At 29.6% G+C, this 21,472-nt stretch overlaps 1 protein-coding gene across 1 annotated transcript; it reads left to right on the forward strand.

Moving 5' to 3' along the window:
* Nucleotides 1-3,120: 3,120 nt before the first annotated feature.
* Nucleotides 3,121-7,101, forward strand: LOC129916086 (ATPase H(+)-transporting accessory protein 2). The gene is made up of 3 exons (XM_055995868.1): nucleotides 3,121-3,246; nucleotides 3,424-4,142; nucleotides 6,718-7,101. The coding sequence occupies exons 1-3, from the start codon at nucleotides 3,204-3,206 to the stop codon at nucleotides 6,904-6,906; spliced, it is 951 nt and encodes a 316-aa protein (XP_055851843.1). The 5' UTR covers nucleotides 3,121-3,203; the 3' UTR covers nucleotides 6,907-7,101.
* The last annotated feature ends 14,371 nt before the right edge of the window (nucleotides 7,102-21,472 follow it).

Consider the following 21,472-nt stretch of genomic DNA (forward strand, 5'->3'; position numbering starts at 1 on the left):
CTTGGCTTCTTATTCATAGTAAATATTGAAGCATGAATGATGTTTTTTTTTCCTCCACCGTTGCTTCTTCTTTTTTCCATTTTTTATAACTAAATTCTTTGTTTTATTCGGGTTAATTAATTTTCACTAATTATTTTACATCAAAAGAGACTAAATTACGGGACATGAGTAGCGATAACCATTATAAACAGAATAAAAAAGACAAAATGTTTATCATGGGCGACGCGACGGTGAGCTGCCATCTGTCAAAAATTATTTTACTCCATTGTATTTTTATTTTGCAATAGGGTTAGGGTATAGCAAAAGTGCAAGACCATTGTAAAATTTCAATCCATATATTTTGTTGTTGTAGTGTTGTAAGATTTTACACTTTTGCAATGATACTAGACCAGTTGCATCGGATCGTGAATACCCCTATAGTTTTTGATTTCATTAATAACGGCCATATTATTCACTCTAGATTTAGTTTGGATTTAAGGCTTAACTACATTGACCACTTTTTGAAAAAATTTTAAAAAGTGAAAGCTTTATAAAAAGTGAAAAGCTTTTACACACATACCGTAGCGACATCTTCTCTCGAAAAAGAGTTCATTAATTTTTTTTGAGCTGGTATAACAACACACGGAACAATTCTTCAAGCAAAAGAATTAAAAAAATAAGGAATTCTCCGTGTAATGTTAATTAAATAATTAACTAAAAAGGACATAGATCATATATGTATAATAAACAATAAGAAGAAAGAAACAGAAATAAACAAATTCTAAAAAATAATAATAAACAAAACATTTTCACACGCAAATACTTTTTATTAGTTTTCTTTTTTTTTCAAATGAAAAAGAAAAAATATCTGTAGAAACGTTCCGGGCATTCATTGTTATATATAAATTAATTTGTCCAACAATTCACAAAGTACAAAACTTTCCTCTTCGAATTTTTTATGGAGGAATACGAAAATCATTTGCGTTTTTTTTCTAGTCGACGCAATGTAGGTGAATAACTACAATGACCTAAAAAGTGAAAAAGTGGGAAATTTACAAAAGTAAAATTTTTTTATTTCCCTAGCGCTATTTGTTTGGAAAAAAAAACTGCAAAAATTGTTTTTTAAACCAAAAAATAATAGTAAATATTTTTAATTTTGTTATCGGAAAAACTATCACAAAATGCGTTTGAAAATTTTCACTTTTTGACTTTTTGCAAACCTGCATACCTTAACAAATTTGATTCTGTAAAGCCTTATACATGCTTCTTTTGCTTCTATAAAGCTGTATAGAAGCAAAATTGTTAAAAAATTGTTTTATTTTTCGTTTTTTTTTTTTTTTTATTTTATTTCACTTGAAAATAAAAAAATCTTCAAAATAAACAATTCTTTTAACCAACTATTAGAAAATATTTATTGGAAACACACAAAATAGTTTTTGTTTTTTTGAAAACCAAATAAATAAGGGGTATTCACGATGCGATGCAAATGGTCTTGTATCGTTGTAAAAGTGCAAAAGTGTAACATTTTCTTAAAATAAAACAACCAAATATACAGACTACAATCTTTTTACCCTTTTAAACTTTTGCTATACCCTAACCCTATTGCAAAAATAAAATACAATGGTGCAAAATTTGTCTGTATGTCAGCTATTACATGAAGCCTCAAGAGGCGCGCCTCTTTTCAAAACCAATGAGTGCAAAAGAGAAAGAAGATAAAACAAAAAATTATCCGACCGGAGAGTCGTGGGCCAAAATTCCGAGACTCTTTTTTGACGTTTCTTTTTCCACTCTTTCTTTTTTCAACATTCCCTTTCATTTCTTTTTGCTTCTTGGTGGAATACAACAACAACAATACTGAAATCAAAAAAGAAATGTCAAATTTGAGTCTTTGACTCAAGAGGCATCGTGTAATAGTACGCGGCTCACAGAATGATTATCAAAAGAAAATTCGAAAAAAGAGTCAAGCCTCTTGAGGCTTCATGTAATAGCTGACTTAGAGTTGTAATATGGGAAAATAAAATCTAGCAATTTTACACTTTTTTCTTGCACCGGATCGTGAATACCCCTATAGAAAAAAAAGATCTCTGGGCGTGCGTCAGTGGACTGGGCCAGTTGAGATGAGAATAGTGAAAAAGAAAAAAACTACTCTGCACTTTTGGTGGTGGTTTTTGTATCTTTCTTTTTTGTTTATTTGTCTCTACAGAGAAAAAGTCGAGCTCACAAATCACAATTCAAAGATAATTGCTTAACAAAGTTATGTTGCTGCGGCTATCAAGGTTTTACTATAGAAAATATAAAATGCACCAAAAGTCAAATCAAATGCGAGCCGTTATTAAAAAAGAGACGAGACTTTGTGCATTGCATACATCACGCTCTTTTCCTCACATTTAAGCCTGGTACGCTGCTTGCGCTAAATTTTAGCTCCCATACAAATTATCGAAAAATTTTAACCGAGCTAAAATGAGTCCCATACAAATTATCGATAACTTGTATGGAAATTTTATTTTGGCTAAAGTTTAGGCTTTACCAAAGAAGAGTTTATTTTTTCCGAAGAAGGAGAAACAAAACTACTATCTTTTGAGGGGAGAGATTTTGGTAAATAAGGAAACACATACATCTACAAAGTAGACTTTGTACTTTGACTTTGAGATCGACATAAAGTCTGTTCAGCGAGGATTTTTCTAGATCAGAACAGGACAGGACAGCACAGTTTCGTGAGAAACGTCAGATCAAGTTAGAACAGTCATTTAAACGTCAGTTGTCAAAATAAAAAAAAAAAAAACAAATTGTAAATTATATGAATTTTTTGCTTATCGGTTCTCCTTAGTTTTATTTATTTTTTGAGTTTTTACTACGAAAAACATAATCAAAAATTGTTTTTAGTTAGAAAAACCACGAGCACCCGAGAAATATTCGCACAATTAAATCAAAACAAAAAGAAAAAAATGACAGCTTTGCTTTTGACATTTCTCACGAGTCTGTTCTAACCTGATCTTACTCAAAACCAAGAACAGAAAAAACTGTTCTAGTTTTGTCAATGAACAGGAAACTAGAACTAGGCAGCACTCTTCTTCTTCTCACGTGACGCCATTTTCCTTCCAATGGAATCAAATGAACTTGAAACTGTCATTATGGGAATTTTTTTCATCTTCTTGGTATCTCATTGGGAAGTGTCGTCGTCTTGTCATATGATCAAAGAAATTTCATAAAAAAATCTTGAAAAAATGTTAAAGAATTTAATAATCTTTGCTTTTTGCATTATTGCAAGTAAGTATACAACAATTAAACTAAAATATATAGCATTCATCCATCAATAAAACATTAAAACATACAAAATAAACCAAAATATATCAACTTCATGTTCATATCGATTTTTTTCTTCATCATGTCGACCTTTGAATTTTTTTTTCTTTTCTAATCAAAAACTATCCTCTTAATTCTCAGTTAACGCCTCTGGCGAGCTAAACATTCTAAAACATCCCAACTCTATCGCCTTCAAAGGCAATGAAAAATTAGAGAGTGAATCTTTGGGCGATGTTTTAGCTGCCTGCATGGGCAAATGGGTCGATGACGCCCCGACCAAATGGAATGCTCTATTTGTCATTGATCCCTTCGATCTAGCCGACAAAACTCTAACAATTGTTGTCGAAGGCACAGATCATTTAAATTTTAATGACATCAAAGTTAAGTCATTCAAAATGATTGGCAATTCTGCTCAAGATTCAATTAATGCAGCCAGTTCCGATATGGAATCATCTGGCACTCAAACGTACGCATTGGACACTAATCAGTTTAGCGAATCGCTGATGATGTTGGATGATGTTCCAAATCAAATTGCTCCACTCAAAGGAACCAATAATTTGAAACCCGAATTGCATTCGGAAGATAAAGATTTGCTCACTAAGTTGGCTTATATCAAAGAATTGGCTACCAAATTCTTGACCTCGAACAAAACACAGTCAATGTTTAATATTTTCATTGACTTGAATTCCCTTGCCAAGGCGCATGGAGAGAAATCGGCGGCTATGGCTGATGCCTTGAAAATTGTTGCCAAGACAATTGCCGAGATCACGAATTCGGCTGGCGAAGATAGTTTGGTAGCTGTTGTAGCCGAGAAGGCTGAAGCTAATCGTGCCAAGCGAGAGACTGTCGATGGTGCATCGGTAAGTTGTCACTCTAGTCCAGTGCATTAAAAACACTGGTCAGCAAAATTAAACTTTTTTTTTTGTTACAGAAACCAAAATATACTTTTCTATAGGTTTTTTGAGTGTTGAGCTCGAATCCGAAGTCAGAAAAATTCTATCACATCACGTTTTTGAGATATTCCAGAAAATTGAAAATGCCGATTTTTCCCAGTTTTCGAGGTTATTTCTTAGCGTTTGGTTATTTGTTCAAATTAAATTTGTAACCTTTTATAAAAAGAACTAAGTTTTTTCTTTCTAAATTCGTTAAAATCTTGTTTATATCTTTTTTCTTTCAAACACGTTGATTTCAACTTAAGATTTTCGAAGAAGAAAAGAGATATTAACAAGATTTAAACGAATTTAGAAAGAAAAGGTTACAAATTTAATTTGACACGTGATGTGATAGAATTTGTCTGACTTCGGACTCGAGCTCAGCACACAAAAACCTATAGAAAAGTATACCTTGGCTTCTGTAACAAAAACCTTGTTGACCAGTGTAATTTGACCCAGCAGTTTCTACCATCCCCAATTTTTTGTTTTTTTCTTATTCTATAGAGATTTGGGTGACTATTAAAACCCTGATTTTTCGCACTGGTGAAATTCACCTTTCGGTCGCCATTTTGGATATTAGTTTTTATTAAAATATCTCAACTTCTATAGATCCTACGTTTAATTTAATTAAATTTCGCGTCTTTTATGTTAAAAACACTTTTTCGATATACTGAATATTAAAAAAGTTACAAGCCAAAAACAAAAAAAAGACAATTTTTAAGTTATGAGCACTTTTATCAAAATTATGGAAAACCTTCTGAGAAAGATTGTTCTCCTTAAAATTTTCTACAACTCTGCTATTCAACTTTTTTTTTGTATCGCTATAAATACAAAAGTTATCAACACATTTTGTTAAAAAAAGTTTTTTACTTAAAAATAAAATAAATTGCACGACTGGGGTCGCACGTACTTGCTCTTATGCTTAAAGCAACTATAATGTTAAAGCTTTTCATTCAAGAAATTTAAAATTTGATATTTTTAAGAAATTTCATAAGTAGTATAAAAAAATTAAATCTGTTTTTATAATTAATTAAACTCCGTTTTAAATTATCTTAAAAAAAAATAAAAAATATGCCATTTTATTTCTTGTATAAGAAGGTATTTTTAGAAAAAAATTTTCGAAAATTGTAGGAGATGTTTTTTAAAAAAATAATTTTTTATATATAAAAATTTTTAAACATTTTTCAAAAAAAAAAGTTGGTATGCCATTTTGAAGAAATAATTAATTTACACATAAAAACTAAATTTCAAAATTTTTCATTGATTCGTTTTCAAAAAATTGATTTTTCAAAAAAAAATTTTGAAATATTTTTAAAAAAACCAAAAATGCGTTTTTTGAAAATTTTCTAAAATTTTAATATTATCTTTACTTACACACTTTTGTATAAAAATTTTCATTTAAATCGGGTTAATGTTGTACGAGATATTCAGAAACGAAAAAAACCGTTCTATGACAGGTACCGTTAATAACGGTACAAAAAATATTTTTTTTATTTAAAAAGTTGGCTATTATGTGTAGTACTACACACAAAAATTTTAATCAAAATCGTTAGAGCCGTTTTTGAAAAAAATTAACTTTTCTATTTCCGTTATATGGCAGGTACCGTTAGTTTTGGTCATAAAAAAAAAATTTCAATTTCCCCTCTAGGGAATCACCAAAAACTGCTAACCACCAAGTTTGAAGAAAATCACTTCACTCGTTTAGGCTGCAGCTCCAGATAGAGACAGACACACAGACAGACAGACAGACAGACAGACAGACAGACAGACAGAATTGCCGGACCCACTTTTTTGGCATTGTCTACCATCATAATGTCATGTAAAATTGTTATCTCGAGTTCGATTTTTTTTACGAATCCTAAACTTGCCCTATAGTACCTATATCGCAAGTAAAAATAGCACGTCTTGAATTTTCTCTTCCTCATTTAAAATTCAAGATTTGTTTTGAAAAAAAAAAAAAATAAGAAAAAAGTAAACAAACAAAAACGGGCTTTTTTTAACAAAAAAGTATTAATAAATTTTGTATGTATAGCGATACAAAACAAAAAGTTGTATAGCAGAGTTTTAAGATGAAAAATCTTTTTTCGGGAGGTTTTTTCATAATTTTGATAAAAAGTGCTCAAAAATTTAAAAATTTCTTTTTTTTTTCATTTTTTTTTTTTACTTTTTTTGGCTTGTAACTTTTTTAAATTGAGAACATCGAAAAAGAGTTCTTAACATAAAATATGCGAAATTTAATTGTATACGTTTTTTGTATAACCAACTTTTACGTAGGATGAACAGAAGTCGAGATATTTAATAAAAACTAAAATCCAAGATGGCGGCCAAAAGGTGAATTTCATGAAAAATTATGGTTTTGATATTCACCCAAATCTCTATCGAATGAGCAAAAAAAACTGGGGTTGGTACAAACTGCTGGGTCGCTAATATATGAACATCATAATTGTACTGTACTGCTCTTTAAAACTTGAATTATTGAATTATAAACATTGTCTACTTTTAGGCTAAGGATCTTAATCTAGCAACTTACTACAATGAAGATTATCCAGTAATCTTTAATATTATCCTTTGGTTTATGGTGGTGTTGGCATTCTCTGTGCTAGCAATCTGTTATGCCATTGGTTCAATGGATCCTGGAAGGGATTCAATCATCTATAGGATGACTTCGACTAGAATGAAGAAGGACAACTAAGAGAATATTTTCTTCTTTTTTTGTTTTTCTTTTTTAATGTCGAGAGTGCTGACTAAATAGTAGCATTTTGTTCCATAAAAATAATTATAAATCAATTTCTAATCAAACAACATATAAACTGTTAGAGAAGTATTAAAAAATAGCTGGGCTTATTATAAAAAAAAAATAAAATAATAATAAATAGAATTGTTAAAACGCCCAAAAAAACCGTTGTATAAATTAAATATTATTGTAAATTCGTTCGTTATTTTTTTCCTCAATTTATCATTTTATTTTTATTATTTTTTGTTTTGTTTTTAATTACAAAAATTTATGAAATGATGTAAATATTTTTTTTGTCTTTTTTTTTTCTTAATAAAAAAAATAAATAAAAAAACTGATTAATATCTGTTTGTAAATGTAAAATAATTGTATATTTTGTATTGCAGTAACTAAAAGAACTTTGAATTTAAAAGTTTTGAAAAGTCCAATTAAGACAGAAGATAGCACTCCGGAAGCCTATTTGAGCTACAAGAAAAAAATCTTACTAGCCTTATCATGTATTTCATTTGTATGTTTTTCGAGATTTATTACAAATGAAGAATAACGATCCATTACGAAGTAAAAAGAGAGGTATCAGGTATGCCTTAAGATTATAGCATAATGTAAAAACACAGTATTCATTGGCCTCAGAAATGGAACTTTACAAAACCCGTAGGCTCACCGCCGCTGATATCTTAAGTCAACCTGGCGAACCCCACAGGCGGATCACTAGTGTGAAGCAAATACGTGAGAGACTTATGATAACAGCACCGAATAAAAACAAATTAACTTATTGAATGGAAAGGATTATAAAGTCAAATGGTTCTCCATTATTTTTCAGTCGCCCCATGTAGCTGGATCTTTAAATGTCTAAAATTTTTGCACTGCAGAAAGTGAATGTATGCAAGTTGGAAATTTGTATTAATTAGTCTTTTTTTATATATGGAAAAATTGCTCACATACAGTTTCTAATAAAAATAAATTTTTTGTAGGCCAGGGCCCAGGAAATTTATGCATATTTCCATTTGCCACAAAAGATCAATTATTATTTTTGATCGGAAGGGAATTCGAAGTGAATATTTGCAGTATTCCAGCCAAATGACAGCTGGTTTCATTAGATTTGTTTTGTAATGTCTGTGGAAACACGCTCTTCTATAATTGGGCTTTTGAGCCAAACGTCAGTGTCGAAGAAAAAAAAAAAAAAATTTACATTTCAATTTGGAGGTCAAGAAAAAGGTGTCGTAAATCCATGGGAAGGTAAAACGATACGGTCAAAAGCGAAAATAATATACAAAACTCCAAATTCGCCTCCTAAAAGGGTCGATTTCGTATTCCATAATCAGGCCACGGAATATTTTTGTTCGCCCGGAATTTCAAAAGGTATCGCGAGTTTCACCCATAGGGAATTTACATTGACCGCCAAACAAGTTTCTTGCTGGGTATGTGAAATTTGAGTGAAAGAAGATCCATCGACTTATTCACATTTTACCTGGAAAAAAAATTTGAAAATACCGTGAGATGTCCGAACGTGAACAAATGTTCGATCGAAACTCACAATAGGGTAATACGGTAATAGTGAAATTCCATTTTTCCGGGTGGATTTTTGTTCACGTGAAACTAACGATAGGGCTGAATTTATTTTATCAAAGTTAGTAAATTTTTTCTATAGAAGCCCTCTTTTTTTTTGTACAGTACAGTAGCTACCTACTCACTTAAGTACTTAAGTTATGTAATATGTTTTTGATTGGCGAATAAAATAAAAAAATGAGTAGGTACGTTCAGAAAATTAAAAAAAAAACACACATCATTCTTAGTTTAAGAAAGAATAGAAATGATGTTTAGTACCTACGTTTGTGTTGGTAATTGAAGCATATGGTTGTGGTGTCCATTAATAAAGGCTTTCGCAGCAATGTTCTTTTGGCCATGTTTCTTCATCAATCTGGTTTTCTGTTAAACATCACTTTCAATATTAAGAATGAGCAGTTATAAAAGAAACTTAGGAGTAAATCAATCAACATCTCTTAAAATTTACTTTGATTTACTTTTGTCCAATCCATCTAATCAGTTCTTAGAAAAAAATATTATTTCTTTTAAGAACCTACCACTTATGTAGGTTCAAGCTGTAACGGGACTTTTTCTTATGTTTTTTTTTTAATTCAAATGTTTTAAACGTAGACACTAACTGACGTCGATGCCATGCCATGAGAATTTAATAATTTAAATTTAAATAAAAATACAAAAAAGTACGTATACGCCATAGTGAATGTTTTTTACAAATACATTTTTACAGTGGAGCCCGAGTAACTAAAGCTAAAAAATGGCAAAATTTTGGAACCCGACCGAACAGCTCCGATTGTAATGACCTTTTTTATAAACGTCGTCAATAATGGGTAAAATATTGCCTATGTTTCCGTCTTGTTTTTCAAAAAACGGTCCTCAAAGTCTGAACTAAAAAAAATATATTGAAACAAATTTTAAATTGTCTCTTTTTCAATTTTTTTTAATAAAAGTCAAATGTTAAAAAAAACTATCTAATTTTTTTTTTTCAAATTTCAATTTTAAAAAATAAAGTTATTTTTTCATCATTCAATATAGTATAGGTCGTTTCAAATCAAAAGTCCTGACTCTGAGTTTATTTTCTCCCTTCCAATAAAATTGAGAACAAATAAACAAAAAACTCAATTTTATTGGCTCATTGTGACAAATCAACTCAAAAATAACAACAAATCATGCTTGTTTGAATGAAAGAAATGCTATAGAAAAAAATAAACAAACGAAAAATCTGAATTTGTTTATTAATGATTTCTATGGTGACGACTCCAAAATAATTGAAAAATAAAAATAAGATATTTACTGCCCAATTATACAAATGAAAAGATGCGAATAGAATTTTAAGTTATGAATTGCTATCATATAAACTGGACATTTCTGGTCCATCTTCACCTTGTCCTATAATAATATCTTCGGCAAAGTTATCCCAACTGCCTTCAAATGATAAATAATCAAATAATTGTATGTTTTTTTGTATTGCCCGCGGATATGGAGTGATGCAAGCCCGGGAAACTTGCCTCCGCTTTCTGAGGCTAACCCAGTGAATCTCACAGACGGATCAATTAATTAAAAAAGGGATATCAAGAACTGTTCTTCATTATTTTATCGTAATTTTAGAAAAAGTTCAGCTGCTTCATAAATGCTTCCTTCCAGTAAGCGAATGAGTTTTTTTTCATTTTTGCTCAATTTTCCATGGGACTTTTGATTTGAAACGACCTATAAAATAGGCATTTATAAAAAAAAAAAAATTGTTCCACTCATGAAACTTGGCAAAAAGTTTGCTTTTGGGATAAGAACCAAGTACAAAAAAAGTCTATAAAAAAAAGTTGGGTGGAAGGGTGTTTTTTCGCGGACAAGAGGGAGGGGGTGAAGGTCAAAAATATACTGAACAAAATTGTTTGTTGAATATCATCATATGACACATGTTTTCAAGGTATTTTTTGATGCTGAATCTAATGACATAAAAATAAAGTCAATACGATTGCTCTAAGAAAAAAACCAGGGTGCTTGTTTTTTGACCCCAACAGGTAAAATATAACCTGTCTCGAAGAGACAGTAAAATCTGTAATTGGTCCCAAAAAGCCAATGATTCATTTTATTTATGGTTTTGATGACAAATTAAAAATTTATAAATAAGTTCTTATACACGTTTTACGCGAATCATTGGCTTTTTGGGACCAATTACAGATTTTACTGTCTCTTCGAAAAAAAGCACCCTTTCACCAAAATTTTTTTTATGAAAATTTTTTATTCTTGCTTTCTATCCCAAAATCAATGTTTTTACCAAATCTCATTAGGGTGACCCATCATTTTTGTTTTCACGCAAAAAAACACCCTAATAACAATGATATTTTTATAGACACTTAAGATTCTTGTTTCTTATCTTAAAAGTAACATAATTGCTAAATTTCAATAGGGTACCACTAATATTACTCTAGTATTTCACACTTTTTCAAATAAACCCATATTTTCTTTACTTCTAAAAAAAACACCCTTTCACATAAAAAAAATTTATAGACTTACATTATTCGTAGTTCCCATGGGAAAGAGAACATATTTAATGAATTTCGTAAGGGTACCATTTATATATTGATTTTATCGGACTTATCGCGGATTTTTCCCTATTTCCCAAAAAACACCCTTTAACCTAAAATATTTGTATAGACTTTTTTAGTTCTTTCTTTCTGTTATAAATGAAACATTCTTACCAATTTTCATTGGTGTAACAATTTTTTCCCAGTTTTTGTACTAATTCCGAATTTCATCATTTCTTGAAAAAAACACCCTTTCACTAAAAATAATTTTTTACTTTTTATAGATTCTTAATTCTTATACCAACCAAAACTATTTCACCAAGTTTTAAAAATTAATAAAATATAAGTTAGCTTTCTCACACACAACTTAACCTATCAAAAAAACACCCTTTCACCCAAAATATTTTTAAAAACTTTATGAATCCTTTGTCCCTGTTTTATCTTAAACCTTCATCCCAAATTTTGTCAGTGTAGCATGTTTTTCACATGGGTTTCGGTTATATTTTACTTGTTGAGGTCAAAAAACAAGCACCTTGGTTTTTAATCGGAAATAACTTTTCTTAGAGCAATCGTATTGACTTCACCCCCTCCCTCTTGTACGCGAAAAAACACCCTTCCACCCAACTTTTTTTTATAGACTTTTTTTGTACTTGGTTCTTATCCCAAAAGCAAACTTTTTGCCAAGTTTCACGAGTGGAACAATTTTTTTTTTTATTTCTTGATTTTATGTACAATTTTACCTGTACTAATAGCATATTTATTGTTGAAGGTCACATAGAAAAATTAGAAAAATTTGAAGCTCTAGTTTGGCAAAGTTTTAGAGAAAATCAAATATGTTTTTCAATATAAAAAATTCAGTTTGTATCAAGAAAATTCAACTAATTCATATTTTATAACTAAAAAGTTTTTAAAAAGTCAATGTTAAAATTACATTAAAGAAATTTTTTTTAATTCTGAGTTTGATTACCATTTTTTCAAAAACACTTCATTCAATTTACCTACTTGGTTTAAATTTTATAGATACGAATAAAATTCTGGCTTTTTAAAAATAGCTATTATAGATGCCAAAATATTTTGTTGTATGTTTGAAATCAATTTGTTATGAAATTGCTTCTACTTATTAAACGGTGGGAAACTGTCCCTCACTTCTATGTTTTTTTTTTTTTCTTAAATAACCTAACCTAGATAATCTTTATCATTTAATTTATGAAATTTAAAGAATCGTTTTGTTCACAAAAATCTTAATTTTAGTTAAAAAAAAAACAAGTTTTTAACCTATAGAGGTTAAAGTATTTTTAATAATCGACGTTTGAAAAAAAAGATTATCAAAATCGGAGCTGTACAATCTCCTAAACGACCAGGATCAAAGAAGATAAGCTGTTTTAATAGTTCGTAGTGCCATGTCTATTCTCAGTGCTCGATTTTTTAAAATAACATACGAGGTTATATTATTATCTACAAAATGCAATTCTAATTTATATTGTTTACCACCTTAAAGTCAGATTGAAGCTTTCCTAAGTTTGTTACCACTCTGAAGATTAGGTTCAAAGACGTGATGAAATCAGAGGCGGCGGAAGGGGTGTGCGGAGTGTGCCCCCGCACACGGCCCCGCGCTTAGAGGGGCCCCGCGGTCGCTAAATGAAAATGTCTCAGAAATAATAAAATCCGAAAAACCATGTCTCTTCATTTTATTCAAAACAATGAAATAATTGAAATTGGCTTGTTTCCACTCGATTTCCATAATTCCATCGAGATGAGTCGAAGCATACATTGGCCACTTTTTGCAAAAGTAGGAAATAAAAAATAAATCAAACAATTTAAGATTATTGTTTGTTTTTACCGACTTCCAAAAAGGAGGAGGTATTCAATTCGTCTGTATTTTTTTTTTTTTTTATGTTTGTTACCTCATAACTTTGGACTGAGTGAACCAATTTTGATAATTCTTTTTGTATTGGAAAGCTGCTGGTTGCAGTGTGGTCCCATTTCAATTTCGTTTACTTTTAGCCATAGGAACTATTTTAAAAACCATAAAAAGCAGTTTTGATCCATGGAAGTCGGTTTTGTTTTTTTGCTAAAAATGATTATTTTTTTCTCAAGTGAATCAAATAATTAGTTTGCCAAGCAGCTTGGATTATCTAAAATGTTGCTTTTAAAATTCCCAATTAAATTTAAAAAATACAAAATCTCAGTGATAAAAACAGTTTTTTTTTCTTTTTTCTATTTTTCAATTTTGTATAGGTATTTAAAATTGTATGAAATAAGTTTTTGTAAAGGTTAAAAATGGGTAAACTTTATTTCCCTTAAATAAAATTCTTTGCTCGCTTACGCTCGCAATTTATATAAACTGATTTTTTACACTTTCTAGCAATTTAAACATTTTGTTACGTAGGACTTAAGAACATTTCTGTTTTCCGCCGCCAATTTAATGATTAAAAAGGACCATTTTATTCAGTGGAATTTTCGAATTTTCGCTGTTCGAAATTTCGTAGGTATTCGAAATCATTTTGCGGATTCATTGATGTTTCAAAATACGGACGGATTTACAATCCACCAAACTTTAAAAACCTGTTACCAAAGATTTTGCTCAAACAAACATGCGAATAATTTATGTTTTTCTCAGTTATTTCGTAAAAAATTAATTTAATGATTGATAAGTATCTAACAGAGGAAAAACATCAACAAAAACAATTTCAATTTTTTATATATCTTCCTGTATTTAGCAGGGGGAGCCCCTTGGTTTTTTTCGGTCTCTTCTTCTTCAACTCAAAAGCAAAATTGAATCACCAATTAAAAGAAGCAATAAGTCCTCAATATTCCTAAAATTACATTTTGATGTTAATCTTGTCTCTATACAAAAGAAAGAAAAAAAAAAAACGATTTTCTAATAGAAATCATATACATATACAAGTGATTTTTAAAAAAACAATAGTTTAAAGAAAGAAACAAATCCCGGCCTTATTTCCTTCTTCCTACTGATAAATTTTAACTTTTTTATTTTAATATAGCAATGGCACTCAGCTATATTACAGGTTGTTTGAAAAGTGTAAATTTTCAAATTTTAAGAATAACGTGAGACTAGCCTAACCACATTCTTAGAACCATCAAATAATGAAGTTGTGCAGTTATTTGCGTTTTGCCAACAATAAGATGAGATGGACTTATTCCCCTTTTCCAATTGGTAATTCAATTGATATTTTTATATTCTAAAAAAGAAACCGAGAAACTGACGAAAACAAGAATTTCTACATTAAAATAAATAGCTATATTATACTATACCAATTTTAGAAAATTACAATTTAATCAAAAAAGCAATCAAGTGTTAGTTTTTATTTTGATGAAGAAAGTTTGATTTTTATTTGAATAGTCAAATTTTAGAAAATTTTGCATTTAATTTTTCTGAAATTTGGAATGTAGATTAAAAATTTCTGCAAAATTTCATATCAATTTTACTTAAAATAGTTTTTTTCCGAAAAATGTTTATAGCGATTTCTAACGATTTTGATTTTTTCTAAAAACGCGCCCTAATAAAAGAAATCATTTTGCTGAAATTCATTCTAGATGTCGATTTTGTTTGATTTGAAGAACGAATTATTTTTTTTGATATGTACGTTTCAGAACATTTAACGAAAAATCTTATTTATATAGAAAGTTTTAAAAATTAAAGCAATCTGAAACTTAAGAAAAAGTTCGTGAGATCGAGTCGTGCATTTTGTTTTTCATCTACAGCCCTGTTCCATTGGAAGTGGTAGTCTTCTAATAGTAGATGTTTTGGTTAATCTAGGACTATCATCTACTGTCTTGGGAATCGCTAGTAAACTACTAGTAGTACTTTGCCACCTCCCAAAGGAACAGGGCTTACATTGAAATGAAACGTTTTGTCTTAAGGGGTTATATCTAGTTGTAAGTGCAAAAAATGCTTCTTTTTTGTGGATTTTTGGGGAAGAGGCATTTAATTATATAAACATAAAGAATACATATCCACATAGCAAATTAAATGTATTAAAAGATTCGTTATGTATTTAAAAAAATATTGGGTTCCGTTGTTTTTGTAGTAGATCTCCTAGACGACCTCCAAAAAAAAGGTATCTGGTGGTGAGCAAGATATCTCTGATCCAAGTCACTTAAAATTAAAAAAACCAAAAGATTCATTTTCAGGATAGACGAATGCAGATAATGAACGAAGAAATAGTCAAAATTTTGATTTTTGACAAAATGGCGGCTTCCCAAAGAAAAAAATCGTTTTTTTTACAAAAATTTACATTTTAAAGTGGCTTTAAAAATCGAATTATTGTCAAAAACCTTTTTACCGACTTCCAAAAAGGAGGAGGTATTCAATTCGTCTGTATTTTTTTTTTTTTTTTATGTTTGTTACCGCATAACTTTGGACAGAGTGAATCAATTTTGATAATTCTTTTTGTATTGGAAAGCTAGTGGCTGCAATGTGGTCCATTTCAATTTCGTTCATTTTAAGCCATAGGAACTATTAGAAAAACCATAAAAGGAACTATTAGAAAAACCATAAAACCCCGTTTTGAATCATGGAAGTCGGTTTTGTTTTTTTGATAAAAATGATTATTCCTTCCTTCATTACCTGACAAAAGTATCTAAGAAAATTGTGTAAAAATTTAAAGCCGATTACTTCAGCCGTTTAGGAGAAAGTTTGCTCACCGCCAGACACCTTTTTTTTGGAGGTCGTCTAGGAGATCTTCTACAAAAGTAACGGAACCCAATATTTTTTTAAATACACATTGAATTCTTTTAATACATTAAATTTTCTATATGGATATGTATTCTTTATGTTTATATAATTAAATGCCTCTTCACAAAAAATCCACAAAAAAAAGTTTTTTTTTGCATTTACAACTAGATAACCCCTTAAGTTTGTTATTAGAATTTTGAACTTGAACTTGGACGGAAGATTTGATACTTTTTTTCAAAATAATAGTCCAAATTCATTTTCTCAGGGGCCCCGAAAATTTACTCTAGCACACGCCTCATTTTGGTCTAGCGCCGCCTCTGGATGAAATAGATATTATGTAGCTACTTTACTTACCTACTTGTTATATATCTAAATTACAATTTAAGATTACTTGAATGTAATACCTAAATGTACTTGAACAATAAATCCATTGATTTAAAAAAAGTTTTATATAACTACGATTTCAAAAACCAATAAAAGTAAAATGAATTATGAGAAAAACATAACCATTCTGCATTTGACTTGAAAAAAAAAAAAAAAAAAATAGAGACACTTGAACATTCTTACTCTGCTTCTTGCTAACCATTCTCTTGCAACAGCCTTGGTTTTTTTTTTTTTGCTGTCCGTTTGCTGGCTTACATTTCCTTGAGTCCTATGCAAATCATTTTAATTTACTTATTTGCTATCATTTTATTTCCCTTTCATTCATTTGTTTAGTTGGTTATTTTTTCCGCTTGAGTTTTATCGTCTTTTCGCCATTATATTAGTTTGAACGTATTTTTTTTGTGTTGTCCTTTCGTCTGCATTGTTTCCAACGCCTCCCAGTCGTTGTTTTCCTTGATGACAATGCGACGATTAAACAAGGATTTATAACTTTTTATGATGATACAAAAAAAAACTTCAAATAATAGCAAGAAATACAAAAAATCTTAAGATTAAATGGATGACTGTGTTCTGTGTCGCAAGAACGTGAACTTACTTTTATTTTCGCTTTTATCTTTTTTAATTTCAGCCAAGTCGGTTCAGTCTTACCAATTAACAAAAACCTATTAGCGACCGAAGTTTAACCAAAATCGTATGAGTAGTTTGGAAGGAAACCAATGCCTTGCGAAATTGCGTAACGCATTTGCGTTACGCGATTTCGCAAGGCATTGGAAAATTGTTTGAAGTTTCCGTTTTTTTTTTTTTTTTAAAGAAAAACTTAACCCTTATAAACCTACAATCTCTCAAATGATAAGATGAAGAAAAGGAAACCTAAAACAGGACACGTTGTTTGCTTTATTTTGTATTTTTTTCTTGTTACCTTTTTAGTTAGTGCTCCCTCTTGGGTTGCAAAGATTCCAAAACCCCAAAGAAGTAATATACCCTATAGCCAAGTTATATAGCACCAGAGCAGTATAGTTGTTATAAAACCGGGACAGGAGATGGAGAAATCTCCTTGTTAGGAAGGAAGAAAGACATCTCTCTGCATTGTGAATTTTTGTAAGACAATGAAAAATTATCCATTATTTTCTTTTTTTTTTTTTTTTTTTTTTGTTTAAGTCGAGGAAGAATGTTCCTTTTCTTTGTTCTTTGATTGATTCCGCAGAAAATGCACGTGGATATTTTGTAAATTAAAGTTCTTTCTTCTTGAAAATTACAAAAAAAAAGAAAATGATGAAAAAAAAAACTGACGAACGAAAACAAAAGTCGAGCCTTAATCTAGCGTTACACCATTATCAAGATTAAGTTTCTAAGGTTATTTCGCTGTTAAGTATTTGCATTTAAAATTGTCTTATAACAGATAGACAATGCTTTTCGATCGAAAATTTGCACTAATGGATTGGAAACTCTGGAAAATTAAAACTGCCTATTTTTTTGTCTCTTTTTAGAAAATAATGGGAAACACTGTTGTTACTTCCGTGTCACTTGAGGCCATATTTTATTCAAGACATGTGTTGCAGTATATTATTTATTTATCTGGAGCTATATTTTAAAGCGGTGCACTAGTTTTTAAGTAATGAGGGGCACATGAGAGTTGTGGGGAGAACGATTTTAAATTTTATTTTAAAACGTTCATAAGTAAAGTTTTAAAATCCTCATAACTCCATCAATTTTGTTCCAATCGACTTTAAATGTTGACACAATATTTTTGAGTTATTAGATTGCAAATAAAAAAAAACAATAAGGGGTTTTCCGGGAAAAAGTATCTTACAGTTTTTGTTTAATTTCTTGAAAACTATGATATTTATTAAAATGAGGTCTTAAGTATTTGACTAAAAACTACCAGGACTTTTTTGAAAAAAATGTCCATAATACCTACTGCAAAATCGATTAAAAAACGATAAACATTTATTTTTCTAAATTTCACCTTCAAAATTTAACTTGCCAAAAACTATTTAATGAAACATCTTGAACTAAAAAACACCTATTTAAGGTGATATTCATATCACCTTTTTCAGCAGACGTTTAACTTGACTTTTCTGGAGACCCTTATATTACCTGTTCATTCAAAAGACTTGGTGCTATTTTTCCCTTCTTTTTTGAGGACCTTGAAGTTTGTATATAACTTTATATATATTATTTTAAAGATTTCGTAAATAAAAACCCTTTGGAAAATTGATAATAATACAGAGTTCTTTTTTTTAAACTCGAGTTTTATTGTGCTTTTTCGGGAAATCCCTGAAATCCGACGATCTCACCTCAGCTTAATGAAATAAAATGCACGACTGGGGTCGCACGTACTTACTCTTATGGTGAAAGTAACTCTTTTGTAAACTCTTACCGAAAATATTAGAGAAAATTTAAATTTTGTTATTTTTAAAGAATTTCATATGTATGTACCTAAGTAGTGTAAAAAAAAATAATCTGTTTTTATAAATGAATTAAACACCGATTTAAGGGGTAATAACACCTTGTAAACCACGAAATCGAGCGTCATTTTCATCACCGTATAAAACAAAGAAGAAATATTATTTTCTTTTGGTGTTTGTTTAGTTTAATTAAGTATATTAATAGGTAACAGAAGAGGCTAATGTTAAATTTTTTAATGATGTGAAATTTTTTAAATGGCGGTGTAGTTCAGGATGATAGAAAAATCCTGTGCTCCCATCGGGCGACCAACTAACTCCTACAGTTTTTAACCGATTGGGCTGAAATTTTGTGTGGAGCTTAAAAATACTATTCTCTAGTGAAGTACGTAGGATTTTTTTGAAATATTAAAATTTAACGATTTTATGGTCTTTTTTTCATTGAATTTTGTTTTTGGAATGAAATAATTTTTTCAAACTAATGCCATTTCTTTAAAAATTAATATTTCAAAAAAATCCTACGTACTTCACTAGAGAATAGTATTTTTAAGCTCCACACATAATTTCAGCCCAATCGGTTAAAAACTGTAGGAGTTAGTTGGTCGCCCGATGGGAGCACAGGATTTTACTATCATCCTGAACTACACCGCCATTTAAAAAATTTCACATCATTAAAAACTTTAACATTAGCCTCTTCTGTTACCTATTAATATACTTAATTAAACTAAACAAACACCAAAAGAAAATAATATTTCTTCTTTGTTTTATACGCTGATGAATATGACGCTCGATTTCATGGTTTACAAGGTGTTATTACCCCTTAAATGAACTTTTACACAAAACCAAGTACCTATGCAATTTGATTTCTAGCATAAAAAGAAATTTTTAGAAAAAAATTCGAAAATCATTGGAGCCGTTTTTTAAAAAAATTGTTTTTTATACAGGGTGTCCCAAAAGTTAACGTCGAAACGAAAACGGTAGATAGGGTAGGTGGTGACAGTTATCAGAAAAATAATAAAAAAAATCGCCGCCATATATTTTGGGAGTTATGGGCATTTGAAAAAAATTCGAAAATATGGTCACCCTGTGACGGTTTTTCATGTGCCGTGACTACAAATCTTAATTTTTCTCATTTTTTTCTTTTGTTACGGAACCTTGAATAACCCTGCTACCAAATGCATTCAAAAATTTTAACTCAGATGCATCAGTTTTAAAGCAAATATTACTTTTTTGCCCAACTAAGTACTAAAAAATTTTAAATGACTCTAATTCAATGAGCCGTAGTGTAAAAAAAATGCACTACGATGTTTCGGCAAGTTGCCTCAAAAGTTGGTGTGTTCAATTCTCTTTTCAAAATGGTATAACATTGTTGGGAATATTTCATAAATAACCGAGATAATTTTTTTTTTCTTAAGAAATCCGACTCTTTTATGAGGTAATTTTTCCATATTATTCAAGTTTTGTACCCTTTCAGAACCTTTCAGAATACAAAAACTTAAATAATATGGAAAAATTACCTAAAAAAAAGTCGGATTTCTTAAGAAAAAAAATTTTATCTCGGTTATTTATGAAATATTTCCAACAATGTTGTACCATTTTGAAAAGAGAATTGAACACACCAACTTTTAAGGCAACTTGCCGAAACATCGTAGTGCATTTTTTTTTACACTACGGGTCATTGAATTAGAGTCATGTAAATTTTTTTAGTACTAATTTGGGCAAAAAAGTAATATTTTCTTTAAAACTGATGCAGCTGAGTTAAAATTTTTGAATGAATTTGATAGCAGGGTTATTCAAGGTTCCGTAACAAAAGAAAAAAATGAGAAAAATTAAGATTTGTAGTCACGGCACATGAAAAACCGTCACAGGGTGACCATTTTTTCGACTTTTTTTCAAATGCCCATAACTCCCAAAATATATGGCTGCGATTTTTTTTATTATTTTTCTGATAACTGTAACCACCTACCCTATCTACCGTTTTCGTTTCGACGTTAACTTTTGGGACACCCTGTATACAAAATTTTTCTAACATATTAAAAAAAAATTGGTATGCCATTTTTAAGAAAATATAAAAAATACACATAAAAACGAAATTTCGATAAAAATCATCAACCGGTTTTCAAAAAATCGATTTTTCAAAAAAAAAAAAAATGAAATGTTTTTTAAAAATCCAAAAATGTTTTTTTTTTTAAATTTTTAAAGTTTTTAAATAATATGTAACCGCGTTTATTTTAACATTTTAACAAAAAAAAAAAACAAAAATATAAATTCATAAATCAAAAAAACCGATCTATGACAGGTACCGTTAATACCTAAAGGTACAAAAAAATATTTTTTTTAATTTCCAAAGATGGCTGTTGTGTGTAATACTACACACAAAAATTATAATCAAAATCGTTAGAGCCGTTTTTGAAAAAAAAAAATTAACTTTTCCATTTCCGTTATACCTATGACACGTAATGTCATGTAAAATTGTTATCTCAAGTTCGTTTTTTTTTTTCAAATCCTAAACTCGCCCTATAGTACCTATATCGCAAGTAAAAACATGTTAATAAGTCGAAACATCATTCAATTAACATAGCTAAAAGTTACCAAAAAGTAACCCCAGTTTTATATTTTAGCGAAAAAAAAGTAAGCACTCTTTTAAGAAAACATTATGATCAGGTTTTTGTGAAAAAATCGTGCAGATATTCCTTTGAGATTCGGATTTTACAAAAAGTCGATTTAAATAAAAAATGTTGATACATACATAGATTTTTGTTGATACTCTTGAATATTTTGAATTTAAAATTCTTTTCTGTTGGTAACAAACTTTAAGTACTGATTTATTTTAAGTTTTTTTTTCATGATTTTACTGGCTAGGAATCAAAATTATAACCCAAAACATAACCCCAAATTGAAATCAAATTAAAAATGATCTGTAATTTAACTGTTTTTGACTTATGTTATGTATTTGAAATGCATTTAAATTT

The sequence above is a fragment of the Episyrphus balteatus genome, chromosome 3 (assembly GCF_945859705.1).
Source record: "Episyrphus balteatus chromosome 3, idEpiBalt1.1, whole genome shotgun sequence".
NCBI lineage: Eukaryota > Metazoa > Arthropoda > Insecta > Diptera > Syrphidae > Episyrphus > Episyrphus balteatus.

What these genes read in the sequence shown, in the direction of transcription:
- LOC129916086 (XM_055995868.1), top strand. Translation starts at nt 3,204, where the DNA reads ATGTTAAAGAATTTAATAATCTTTGCTTTTTGCATTATTGCAA. An exon ending in TGCTTTTTGCATTATTGCAA is followed by an intron (nt 3,247 to 3,423) that starts GTAAGTATACAA and finishes CTTAATTCTCAG; the next exon opens with TTAACGCCTCTGGCGAGCTA. An exon ending in AGACTGTCGATGGTGCATCG is followed by an intron (nt 4,143 to 6,717) that starts GTAAGTTGTCAC and finishes GTCTACTTTTAG; the next exon opens with GCTAAGGATCTTAATCTAGC.